Source organism: Oenanthe melanoleuca, chromosome 5 (genome assembly GCF_029582105.1).
Source record: "Oenanthe melanoleuca isolate GR-GAL-2019-014 chromosome 5, OMel1.0, whole genome shotgun sequence".
NCBI lineage: Eukaryota > Metazoa > Chordata > Aves > Passeriformes > Muscicapidae > Oenanthe > Oenanthe melanoleuca.
Genome location: NC_079339.1, coordinates 56,264,699 through 56,277,715, shown reverse-complemented (window position 1 = coordinate 56,277,715; position 13,017 = coordinate 56,264,699). Strand labels below are relative to the sequence as shown.

The following is a 13,017-nucleotide window of genomic DNA, read 5'->3' as shown; positions in this document are numbered from 1 at the left end:
CTTCCTGAGTAAATTAAAAAGCCTGTATCTTATGCTCATTTCTTTGTGTTTTCTCATGCCTTCATACCCTGCTTTTCTAGGCTTTCTGCTCCCTTGTCTGCACAACCTACACTCTGCTGAGCTGCATCCTAGCTCTCAAATAGTCTCTGTGGCCCTCCCCTCTCTTGTTTTATCTTAGGTGATGCCTTATTTTCCTTCTATTATTGAAAATAGAAATATTATTGGAAATGGAAATATAGAAATTCTGTAATTTCTATTAAGAAATGACATAAATTGTCATTTCTTACTTGCTGCTCAATTGCACATCAGCCTCCCCACTGCTTCCAGGCACCTCATTCCTTCCTCTGTGGGGAAAAACCTGACTTCCTCTTCATCAGGTGCTCTTTCCCTTCCTCTTTGCTGATCCTATACCCACATGGTGAGCCTGGTTCACTTGAAGCTGCATTCTCCTCTCCATGTGATGTAAGAAGTTGACTGTTCTGGCAGTTCCTGTGTCTCTTTTCCTTCCTGGAGCTGATGCACTGTGAAGGATGAACACAGAAATGTCAGTAGAGAGTCCTGAAGACTGCACCTTATACTCCTGAGTGGAAGAGGTGACTTGGGGGAGGAATTGGACTGAAAACTACCACATTATAAGTGTCAAAAAGGAAAAAATACCATTAAGACAGATTTTATTCATCTGTATTTTATTTTGGAAGCAATGTGTACATTGTACAGTGCATAACAGCTCAGAAAGAGCTGAAATAGCTTTGCATAAATATTGCATGAATCTTTGTGTGCAAACATATGAGGCACAGAGCTATATGCAAAACCTGGCTACAAAGGGTGAATGAAAATGTGGAAGCCTTTGCTTCCTTATCTGGAGAGCTTCTGGTGCCCTTGGAAAAGTAACTCTGCATTGCAATACAATTTCAGCATCAGCATGCTCAGGGATGCTGTGAGCCAAGATCCATGCAGGAGGAAAAGCCATGGAGAGAATTTTTAAGTCAGCAGGGGTGGCTTAAATGTTGTGGGGCAGGAGTTGGACCCACTTTGGGTCTTTTATGGGCCCAGATACATAAAAGGAGTAGAGACAGAGGTCCAGCATGTTGCTTCTTTTTATTTCCAGTTTTTCTTAGCGACCTCAGGTGAGCTGGGATGATCTGGAGAGACCCTTTGGAAAGTCACTCCCAATTCAAACTAAAAGATGACCATGGATGCCCTGCACTGCCACAGCTGTGGGCTGAAGCAGCAAAAAGAGACAGAGCTGGCTTTAGCTTCAACCACCCTCTGAGCATGTGCCCTCACCTACATCTGGCCAGGATTTGGGAGGGCTGGTTTTAGCTGCAAGAGGAAGTGGATGTCCTTTTTGAAAGCACTTTACAGTGGTTTAAGAAGTGAAGTAAGGATATTGCCAGCTGTGGGCTTTCAGGACAAGGACCCACCAGGTAAAGCAGGTGTACAGCACACCACTGTGTGTTGTGTGCTGCAAACAGCATGGGAGTGAGGAGACAAATTCCATCTGAGACCTTTCAGCACCACACTCATGATCTTTTGAGGGATAGTGAGAAAGAGCATTTCATTATGCTCATAATGTCCATGAGAGCCAATGCACGGTGGGCTCACATCTTCCCAAACAAACCCCATATTGTGGAGGACTCCCTGAATGCCTGTTTTCTCCTCTTCCATTTTCTCCCCTTAGTAAATGTCTGCAACTCAATTTTTGCTCTATTTTGAAACTAACATTTTCTTTTTTTTTTTCCTTCAGCATCTGCATTCCACTCTCCGCCTCTTTCCACCACATGCCCATTGAAAACCTAATTGCAGATCCTTTGCTGCAATTAGAGTGCGTGCTGCTGCAAAGTTCACTTCATTATGGTTTTTTTTTTTGGACTGGTTTACTCACACAGGCTTTGAAGCAGCAGCTCACCAGTGCTTTGATCCCAGTGCCCATGCCATGGTCAGCATCTCAGTGCAAGGATTTCCATGTTCTCCTCTGTTTTCCACTTTTCCTTCTCCTTACATCCTCACTTCTTCATGCCTGGATTTTTTATTTTTTTTCCAGATGCATCATTTTTGCTTCTGGTTTGAATGTGCTGGTCTGTATAAGCAGCGTTTGGCGTTTGACAGAGGGCAGGTTTAGATTAGGAATTAGGAAGAAATTCTTCCCTGTGAGGCTGTGAGGCACAGGTTGCCCAGAGAAGCTGTGGATGCTCCATCCCTGGCAGTGTTCCAGGCGGGGTTGGATAGGGCTTGGAGCAGCCAGGTCTAGTGGCCATGGCACGGGGTGGGGTTGGAACGAGGTGATCTTTGATATCCCAACTCAATTCGTTCTGCGATTCTATAATAATAGAATCACAGAGTGATGACAGAATAGAGTGATTGCCCGTGACTACGCCGTGCAGAGCCCCAGAGGTCACGGACGGAGTTTTTGGGAAGGTCAGCGGTTCGCACTCCCGCGTCCCCTTCCTTCCCGCACCCCACAACGGAGGTGAGAGGAGGAGGAGGAGGAAGATGAGGAGCACGGCGACCACGGGCGTGGAGCCGCGGGCGGGCGGGCGGGAAGGCGGGCGGGAAGGAGGGATGGAGGAGGGATGGAGGAGGGATGGAGGAGGGATGGAGGCGGGCTGGAGGCGGGCGGGGGGCGGGCGCGGGGCGGTGGCAGCGGGCGGCAGCCGGGCGCCCCGCGGACCATTCGCGAGCGGCGGCAGCGGCGGCTGCAGCGGGGCTCGGCGCGGTGCCCCCGCGGGCAGGGCTGGCAGCGGCGGCCGCCCCCTCCCCGGCGATGAAGGCGAGCCCCGTGGCGAGCCCCCCGGGGCAGGCGGCGGGGGGACCCGCGGGGGCGCCGCGGGAGCCCGATGCGCGCTGGAGGGAGAAGGGCGAAGCGGAGGCGGAGCGGCAGCGCACCCGGGAGCGGCTGGAGGCCACGCTGGCCGGGCTGGGCGAGCTGGAGTACCTGCGGCAGCGGCAGGAGCTGCTGGTGAAGAGCCTCCTGCTGCGGCGGCCGGCGGGAGCGGCGCCCGGGGCGCAGGGCGGCCGCGGGGAGCCGGCGGGAGAGGGGCCGGCACCGCGCAGCCTGGAGGAGAAGTTCCTGGAGGAGAACATCCTCCTCCTGCGGAGGCAGCTGGTGAGCGGGGGCGGGGGGCGCCGCGGGATGCGAGTGGCGAGCGCCGGGGATGCGGGCGGGGAGCGCCGGGGATGCGAAGTGGCGAGAACCGGGGATAGGAGTGGCGAGCACCGGGGATGCGAGCAGCGAATGTCGGGGATGCGGGCGGGGAGCGCCGGGGATGCGAGTGGCGAATGCCGGGGATGCGAGTGGCGAGCTCCGGGGATGCGAGTGGCGAGCTCCGGGGATGCGGGCTGGGAGCTCCGGGGATGCGGGCTGGGAGCTCCGGGGATGCGCTCCCGCTCGGTGCCCCCGTGTCGCTGTGACCCGCGGGTCCTGCCCGCGGAGAGGCGAGGAAGGAGCTGGGAGCCCCTTGGGCAGCGCCCCCGCTGCGCTGTCACGGGCGGGCCGGTGACAGCTCGGGCCGGACGGGCTGTGCCGGTGGCCGCACGGCTCCGTCGGGTCCCGCTGCCGGGCCGGCGGTCCCACTTCCATTCATGGCAAGAGACGTCGGCGTTGCCATGAATGGAAGTTGGGAGCCAGCTCCGGGTCCCAGCCCCGAGAGGAGGCAGCGGGCGCTCGGGCACCGGCAGCATCGGGCTCCTGAGGAAGGGATGCTTTTGTTGGAGGACGCGCTTTGGAGCTGGAGTGGGAAGAGACGGAGGGCGGCATGAAGCGGCAGATCATTTTTCAATGAAAATAGCGTACAGCTGTGCCTGGCGCTCTTTGTGCTCCGCTCAGCATTTGCTTTCAACCAGGGAGAAGTAGGATTGCGTGATTTATTTCCGTGATTTTTTCATTTCCCCACCCCTCGATTTTCCTCTTTCTTAAAAAGAAAAAAGATAAAAATAATTTTTTTTTTTCTGCTGAGAAGGGGCTGGCTGCTGGCTGAGAACCGTAGTCAAGGACCACGGAATCATTACTCAAAAAAAAGTCGAGGATTTGTGGTAGCACTTTAATTTGTGCACTTGACATTGCAGATTGGAACCAGATGCGGTGCTGACTGGGGGAGGGGGCGCTGGTGGCAGTAGGTGGCGCAGCGAAGTCATCCCTTGAACCCATCACCTCTGCCAGCCTGGCTGCCAGCCAGCCCTTGCTCCCGCAGGAATGGGGGAGAAGGCTTGGGATCACCCCTTTGGCTCTCCAAAGCATGGCCTTAAACGCCAGCACATCCTCAACTGGTGCTTGCCAGTGCTTTTAGCATTTGCTCTCCCTTTGCCCACGGCCAGGCTGGACAGGGCTCTGAGCAGCCTGGTCTAGTGGAAGGTGTCCCTGCCCATGGCAAGGAGGTTGGAATGAGATGATCTTTAGGGTTCCTTCCAACCCAAACCATTTTATGAACCTGTGATTGTTTGATTGGTCCACTCCATGGACAAGATCATCCTGGATTTAACAGATTTAGAACTAATCCATCTATGAGCACCAAAAGTCATTGCAATGAATGTATCAGCGCATCCCTGGCTGCCAGACAAATGATGCACTCAAAGAAACAAAAGTAGTGAACCTTCCTCCTGCCTCCTCCACTTTCCCCAAAGCCAGAGCAATTAAAGGGTATGAAGCTGAACAGATGATGGATAAGCAACATTATAATACACAGGGGGAAACTGATTGTGTTGACCGTGGGTTAATGAGTGCCTTGCAAAATAATTTCTTATTGCTTATTTTATCATCAAATTACCTTCATAAATAGCCTTAGAATTCATCTCGCAGCAATTTCATACAATTATAATGGGAGAAGAGGAAGAATCACTCTTCCTTCCTGCTGCTCTGCAAAACTAATAAAAGGGCTGTGATCCCAGCCCTGGGAATCTTGCTCTCTGGATGGTGGACTCTAAGCTCATAATGTGCAGCAGAACAAGGCGGTTCCCACACCACAGGCACTGTTGGCAGAGCTGTTTGGTGCCATTGTGTGAGCAGATGTGATCTGTGAGTAACCCCAGTGTGGTGGGGAACGTGCCCTGCTAGGCTGGCACGGCTGTCCTTGCCTGTTCCATGTGCACAGGTCTGGTTTGGCCGTATCACACAATCCAGCTTTGTTCTTACAGCTGTGGTCAGCACAGCCTGTTGGTCTTCCTGAACTGTGGAACATGCTCCTCATGCAGAACTGGCTGGAACAGGCTGGGATGAAGTGCCTGCATAATTTTTCACTTAAGTATTTATCCAGAGCATCTGTCCAAAATGTCAGGGCGTTGTTTAGATTTTATATAAAAGAATATCCACAAGGTGTTTCACAAGGCTTAGATAGAGAAGTCTATTGGTCCTTGGGACCCTTTCACATCTGCCCCACTGAAGGAGCTGATGTTCTTTGTCCTCTTCTTTTGCAGAACTGCTTGAGGAGGAGGGATGCTGGGCTATTAAATCAGTTGCAAGAGCTGGATAAACAAATAAGTGATCTCCGCCTGGACGTGGAAAAAACGACAGATGAGCACCTGGAGACAGACAGCCGTCCAAGTTCAGGTAAGGGCAGTGCTCAGCAAAATGCAGCCTCCCTTGGGAGCTGCAGTTAAACTGGCTGTAGATTTCAGTGCTGGAGTTTTCAGTACTGCAGCAGTAAATGTCTACATCTCGTTCACACTCTGATCATGCATTCCTGCTAACAGAGTTCCCTCACCACTGGAAAGGCTGCTGCTTGCTTCTTTCAGACCAGCATTTCAAGCTTAATTAGATTTTTAGTGTTTGGGGCATTTGTTTTTTCAAGACCACATAGGTTCAGGAAGTTCTAATTGTCCTATATATTAGGGAGGAGGATGAAGGCAAAATGGTGAAAAGAAGCATCACCATCAGGAGGAAGATATCAAAAGTGGTCATACAGCCAGAAAGGAGCACGGAATCAAACAATTCCATCCCCCATATACTGAATTTCATCTCTTTCTAACTGTGTTGAAGCTAGTAAGTGGTATTTAACTATGGGGAGCCTTTCCTAGAGGCCTCTAGACTTGTTCTGAACACACTAAAAAGTGGAGAATCCTCAAACTTGCAATTGTTAAAGCTGTTGCTAATTTCTAGTCTGAATCTGACTTGTTCCAGCACTGATATTTTTATATCCTTTTCTCCCCTAAAGAAAGGTCTTTTCTTATACCCAGCTTTTCCTCCTCTTGGAAGTGCCATACAGTATATTCCTGGCTTTTATTTGATGAGCTAAACAGGTCAGGTTCTTGAAGTCATTCATTTTAAGGCATTTTTCCAAGCTCCTAAATAGCTCGGTGGCCTCTTTCCAATTTTTTAGCTTTGTTTTAAGTATGCTGGATTCAAGGACTGGGTTCACCATTCCAATGTTTCTTACCAGAGCCATGTAGACTGCTGAAGTCATTTCCCTGCTGCTATTCATTAGCCCCTTTGTACATCCAACAATCTCATTAGCTTTTTTTTGCCATATCATTAAGCTTGATTGAGCTGCTTTTCCACGCTGACTAAGCCCTTTCCAGGATTATTGTTTTCCAGGATGCATCCCCATTCTGCAGGCATGCTCTGCATTCCTTATTCCTAAATGAACAATTTAAATTTTGGTTGTGGCGTGTCATTTTTTCCTTGAGTAATCCTAGTTTACCAGAAAATTAAATTTGACGTGTTTGCACATTATTTACCATTTTTCTTCTTTCCTATCATCCACAAACATTATGTTTATCTCCAGAACTTTGAGGAAAGTAATGGATAGCATTGGGCTCAACACTTTTATAGTTAAGTAATAGTTGGAGAGTCTGTCTTGGAAGTATAACACTCTATTAAATGAGTGGGCTGCCAAACACAGCCTGGATCCCTGTTGTTAAAATCTGAAAATCCCTATAAGGGTTAGAACCCCAGCCCTTGTAAAGTTAAAAAAAAATTCATATGCTGAGATAAATTCTGCTGGTTTAAGTGCTTTACTTTTAAACAGAGTAAGTTCATGGCAATAAGGATATTACTAAATTGTTGGCTGTTTTTGGGGTGACTGAATGAAATCCCATAACTACTTGTGTTAGAGTAAGCCAACTCAAACACCAGCTTGACTGCCTTTCTAGGGACACAAATAGTAACTTTGTGTAGACATAACTAATATAAATCCAAACTCTTATTTTTATAGGGTTTTATGAGCTGAGTGATGGAGCTTCTGGATCGCTTTCCAATTCATCTAACTCTGTCTTCAGTGAGTGTTTATCCAGTTGCCATTCTAGCACTTGCTTTTGCAGCCCTTTGGAGGCAACACTGAATATCTCAGATGGACGCCCTAAATCTGCAGGTATAGTAAAAGCAGGTCGAATACATCATACTCCAGGAGGTGGCTTTGGCTTTGGAAATACTGCCTCAGGAGTACCTGGGTTGAATTAACCCTTCTTCCTTTCATGTGCCATATTATGCTCTGAAAAGATGCCAGTGCCTCTCACGTACATGGGTCACAAGGCAGGACTGTTTGCCCTCCACTGATCCAGCTTTGCACATGAATTTGTCACACTAAACACACAAAAATGGCATGTGAAGCTCTGACAGCTGCTCTACCCAGCAGAGGGCAGTGGTACCTGTACACAGAAACACATCAGTCAGCTGATTTCTCTTTCTTCAGAAAAGCATTTTTCGTGATTAGCAGTAATTAACAATAGCTCTTAGCCATGTCAGCATTAAAGTCACAGAGTAAGGAGCTAGCTGAAGGTTTTAGGGGGTCAGGGCATATGTTTTTAGCACTCATTTTGTCAATTCTGATGGTCTTCAACCCCTGGGTGAGCATGGTGAGGTGTGTCCTGCATTTCTATAGTACAGACAAACAGACATCATGAACAGGCCAGATACATTTTGTTTCTTTGGCAGAGAGCTGTGAACTTTCCTTGGACACCGTCTGAAGATGCAAGCCTTGATTTGTGGGATGGTTCAATAGGAACCTGTTCCTCTGTTCTCCAGAAAAGATTTCGATAGGACTGTTGTGATCAAGTGTTATTGACTGCAGACATTTTAAAAAGCTTTAGCTCATTCTGGGTTGGGGAGGATGATTCCAACCTCAGTATTTCCAATTTGCATTCTGCTCTTTAAGGTTAACTTATAGTGATTTGTTGTGAATCAAGGACAGAATAATTCATGATCTTCTGTTTCTAAACTGGGAAAATACAGCCTGGGATACATTCATTCTGAGATGCTGACAAGTCCTCTAGGTTTTCCTGTGAGCAGTTTGAGTAATTTAATGCTCCCTGTTTTAAGGTATATGGGCCATACATTAAAAAAACCCAAAAACACACAGGTAATTCCAGCTGATTGCATTGCTGTTTTTTATGTATACACCACAAAAACCTGAACTTCTACCTCTCATTATTCATATAGTCTCACTTTCAGGGATGAAATATCACAAACTGACAAATTTCAAAAATGTCTTTTTGTCAACATTCCTTGAAGCCAATATAGAGTTTAGGAAATGTAGGAAAACTGAGAGGTGATCTGGAGGAAATTTATGCTTTTAACTTCCCTGTTCTCCCTCTTCTGCTCACACAGGAACATCACTCTATCAGCAAATTTCATCAATGCCCATGAGACCTCTTTGAAATAAGCCTTAGATAAGTGATGAACACTGAGCATTCCAAGTGGAGTACCCTGGCTGAAGTTTCCAGCCCCAGGGCAGAAAACAGGACTGGCAGAGGATCATTTAGATTGTACCCCTGCCCAAGAAGACAAGGGCAACTTAAGCTTAAAAAATAATAATAATCTTAGGTGCTTGTGTGGAAGCCCTGCTCTTAAGGCTGCTTACCTCTCCAGTAAGCTCCTTAGCCATTAAATGTGACTCATGCATCTTGAAACGCACTGGATTTCTCTGGCAGAACTCTCTTTGCAGAGCCAAGGCTAGGATGTCAGCTGAATTGACCTGCACTACTTGTACTTGTGTGAAAACATGAGCCTGTTTCCCATTCTTTAACCCCTTATCACTCAAAAGGAGCATCTGTTATTACTATTAGCATTACTATAAATATTATAATAGTAGTAACAATAATAAAAACAACAATAAAATTAAGTCTGGATTTTTGTCCCTGACCTGAGACATTCTTGAAAGAACCCAGAAGTGAAATTTGTCAATAAGCAGCAAGAATGAATTGTTCTCTTGTCTATATTTTTTATGTTTCTCTTTGGATTTAAAATTCATATGTGCTGAGGCATGCAGAGAGTTTCACAGGTGATGTTTAACATATAAGAGACCCTTGCAGACTTCTGGGTGGCTTGAAAGGAAGATAGGAATATCTTAACAACCTGGGCTCAGGTTTGAAACCAATGTACATATTCTCATTAGGGCTGTGATTTTTATTGTTTTCACCAGGTGGTAAATCCCACATAGGTGCAGTGACAGGCAGGCCCACAGAAGGATAGTGCTGCTTTTTACATTGCTTGAACAGCACCCCTGGTTGCAAAATTGCTGCTGCTGTAGTTAAAGCTTTGCCTTGTGTGCATAGATGGACCGGCGTCCTTGGCAGCACATTAAAAACGTAGCACAGCTGTCCCTGGCAGGCTCTCTAAACTCTTCTAAAATGCCTTTCAGATCTCATAGGCTGGATGGACTATAATAAGGAAGGCCAGCATGAGGACCAGACCGCAGGCTCTGTCTGTCGCTCTTTGTCCACACCGCACTCAAACTCCCTCGATGTCGTTGCAGATGTTCATCCCAAGTACCAGTGCGACCTGGTGTCTAAAAACGGGAACGACATCTACCGCTACCCCAGCCCGCTCCACGCCGTGGCTGTGCAGAGCCCCATGTTCCTTCTCCCCGTGACTGAGAACCCCCAGCGAGAAGAGGAGAGGCTGGCTTGCGATATGAGCGACGTTTGCACCCCATCGGAAACGGACTCGGGACAATGCACCAGCGCCTTCCCCCCGCAGAGCTCCTGGCCGGCTCCCTGCCCTTCCACCAGCAAGAGGATAGACAGCTACATCTTAAGCCTGGTTCAGAAAAAGACTCACGCAGTAAGGACTAACAAACCCCGGACGAGTCTCAACGCCGATGCCACCAAAGGCATCTTGAGGCACGGCAGCATGTGCGTCCGGCAGCCGGCAGCAATGGTGGCCCACGGCAACGTGGTGAGCCTGAAGAGCTCCAAGCCGGCGTGTTTGCCTCCCGGCGGGGCCCCCGCTCCCGAGCACACAGCTCCGTCCCCGTTAAAGCAGAGGCCGAGGGAGCCGGCTGGGGAGCAGCTGGAGAGTAGGAAGGCCCCTTTGCCAGCAGCTTTCCCACCCGGCACTACGGCGGAACTCCAGAGCAAGCACTTGCCACGGGGCGTCAAAGCGGCGCCGCCGGAGCTGGGCCGCAGCGCCGCGGCCACAGCCGGGGACGCCCCCAAGGAGAACGGCCAGCTCTTCGCTGCACCTCCCAAAGACACCCCGGGGAAGGCGGTGGTGCTGCAGCCAGAGAGCAGGGCCAGCCAGCCTCCCAAAAAGATCCTGCTGAAGAGCAGCTTGCAGGCGGCTCGCTCCTCGTCGCCGGCTGTGGAGGAGAGGCCCGCGCTGGATTTCAAAAGCGAGGGCTCTTCCTCGCAGAGCCTGGATGACGGGCTGCTGGTGAACGCCCAGTACATCCCGGCCCAGCAGCAAAGCATGAAGCTTCACAAAGGCACCCGGAACGTCAAGATTTTGAAAAGCTCCGCCTTGAAACACAGGTCCCACCTCGCCAACGGGGTGGAAAACAGCTCGCAGGCCTTGCGGGAGAAAGCCAAACTGGTCGGCAAGAAGTGCCGCTTTCCTGAGGAGTTGGATACAAATAAGAAACTGAAAAAGGGCTCGTCGCGGGGGAAGAGAGGCAGCGGCCTGCCGCTGGAGCCGAGCCTCCCGGGCCGCCAGGGCCTGCACAGGTCCGCCCTGCGCTCCCACGGCCACGGCCGCGACGTCGTGGTGGCCAAGCCCAAGCACAAGCGCGCCGACTACCGCCGCTGGAAGTCGTCGGCCGAGATCTCCTACGAGGAGGCCCTGCGGAGGGCCAGGAGGAGCCGGCGGGAGGCCGTGGGGCTCTACTCGCAGGTGCCCCTGCCCTACGTCAGCCCCTACGCCTACGTGGCCAGCGACTCGGAGTACTCGGCCGAGTGCGAGTCCTTGTTCCACTCCACCGTGGTGGACACGAGCGAGGACGAGCAGAGCAACTACACCACGAACTGCTTTGGAGACAGCGAGTCCAGCCTGAGCGAGGTGGAGTTTGTAGGGGAGAGCACGACCACCAGCGACTCTGATGAGAGCGGGGGCCTGATTTGGTCCCAGTTTGTGCAGACGCTGCCCATCCAAACGGTCACGGCGCCGGAGCTGCATGAAAATGCGGCCAAGGCCTTTGTCAAAATCAAAGCCTCCCATAACCTCAAGAAGAAGATCCTCCGCTTTCGGTCAGGCTCCCTGAAGCTCATGACGACCGTCTAGTGAGGTGACTTGGTGGAATGTATCTGCTTCTGCTTTCGGAAGCAAGGTGCTTTTTGTTGTTTTTTTTTTTTGTACATATTTCCACAGATTTTTTTTTGTTGTTTTTTTAAAATACAAATATTTAAAACTTAAGGTAAATTATGTCACTTGTCTTCAGAACTTGGGTGGATACTAGTGCCTTTTATGTGGAAATAAAAGACCGTTACACTTGTTTAAAAAAAAACCAACAACACAACATTGCCATTTCAGTGGTGAACAGCCTCCAGCGCGTGGTGTCAGAAGGCTTTGAGAAAAGGCTAAAATGTTTCTGGGAATGGATCTTCCTTGCCTAGTTTTTCCAGTTCTGGGTCTTATACAGGCTTTCGACAGCTTAAGGTCATACATTTTTAGGGAATAAAGGGAGGGAGTGAGGGTGGTTCTTCATATTTTTGCTTGTCCCTTTCTGCAGCTGCTGTTGCCACATCTTGAACTTTTTCCTTCTGGTACTCTGGTCTGTTTTTTTTTTTCTTCTTTTCTTGTTGATTCTCTTCTTGAAACTCACTCCTGTCCTCCCCACCAGGAAAGGGCTCCTGTTCAATCTGTCTCCGAGGTTAAGTCACCTTCCCTGGAGTGCACTCTGCTGTGATCTCCTGGGAGTCCCACTGCAGATGGCCGTGGTGTCCAGAGTAAGCTGCAGCTGGAGCAGCTGAGCAAGGCTTAGTAACTTCATTATATTGTGTAAAACTGCTTTTGAAAAAGAAAAAAAAAAAAACCATATGCATGTCACGTGCATGAGTATCAGTAGTTTTAATATTCCTGTTGATGTCCAATTTACTGTACATCATCAATGGCTGTTTTTATATATATATATATATATCATTGTGTAAATTAATATAACACATCATATGCTGTAATAAACAGTCTGTTTTAATACTTTTTAAAGTTTGTTACGTTGGTGCAGACCCAGCCAGTGCTTTTATATTGGTAGTGTCACCACTCAGATGTCTCCTGATGTGACCTGTTAACATTCCTTGCATTTAGCCATGCAGGAAATGGGGCAAGTTGAAAATGCTGCTGTGGATGTGACTTGTGCTTTGAGGGAATTGGCTTGTCACAGCTCCTCTTGTTCTTCTAATAGCTTGCATTTTTCCAAGGGCAAGGTGGGATTTAGGAGCTCAGAGGTTGTTGCTGATGGGCAGCTCACGTTTCAGAGCAGATGGAAGTATAATATTAATCCTGCTCTCTGTCTGGGTGCTTGCAGACTTTGGTTGGTACAACACGGGGGCAGATGGTTGGTTTCTGTAACCAAATCGATCTGTGGGACACAACAGGTGTCCCCATGGAATGTCCAGTAAGTGAATCCCCAAGAGCTGTGTGCTTTGGGAGCTGGGCTGGGTGAAGGAGAGCATAGGCTGCCTGTCCATGGTGCCCTCTGTAGCTTTGGCTGTTGGCTCTGTTACAGCCCTAGCGGGATCATGGAAGGTGACAATTGGGTCATCCACTGGTCTCTGTCTCAGGTTCTTCCCATGGGACTGGAGGGGAGGCTGGCAGCAGAGGAGAAAGGAGCCCTCCATAGGCTGCACTGCTTCCATTCACAACAAAAGCTTTGGAGT

The 13,017-nt window shown here is 49.3% G+C and overlaps 1 protein-coding gene across 4 annotated transcripts; it reads left to right on the top strand.

Annotated features, from left to right (window-relative positions):
* The first annotated feature begins 2,660 nt into the window (after positions 1 to 2,660).
* On the top strand, positions 2,661 to 12,337 carry DACT1 (dishevelled binding antagonist of beta catenin 1). 4 transcript variants are annotated; one of them, XM_056492331.1, is made up of 4 exons: positions 2,661 to 3,106; positions 5,410 to 5,542; positions 7,146 to 7,208; positions 9,684 to 12,337. In XM_056492331.1, exons 1-4 carry the CDS (start codon positions 2,765 to 2,767, stop codon positions 11,423 to 11,425), a joined length of 2,280 nt encoding a protein of 759 aa, XP_056348306.1. In that variant the 5' UTR covers positions 2,661 to 2,764; the 3' UTR covers positions 11,426 to 12,337. The 4 variants fall into 4 exon arrangements, with proteins under 4 accessions (XP_056348306.1, XP_056348304.1, XP_056348305.1 ...); XM_056492329.1 differs by having other exon boundaries at positions 9,570 to 12,337; XM_056492330.1 differs by having other exon boundaries at positions 7,146 to 7,301.
* The last annotated feature ends 680 nt before the right edge of the window (positions 12,338 to 13,017 follow it).

Excerpts from the sequence above, each read along its gene's own strand:
- DACT1 (XM_056492328.1), top strand. The coding sequence starts at position 2,765 with ATGAAGGCGAGCCCCGTGGCGAGCCCCCCGGGGCAGGCGGCGGGGGGA. Across the intron at positions 3,107-5,409 it reads TCCTCCTGCGGAGGCAGCTG|AACTGCTTGAGGAGGAGGGA; the intron begins GTGAGCGGGGGC and ends CTTCTTTTGCAG. Across the intron at positions 7,302-9,569 it reads TGGACGCCCTAAATCTGCAG|ATCTCATAGGCTGGATGGAC; the intron begins GTATAGTAAAAG and ends AATGCCTTTCAG.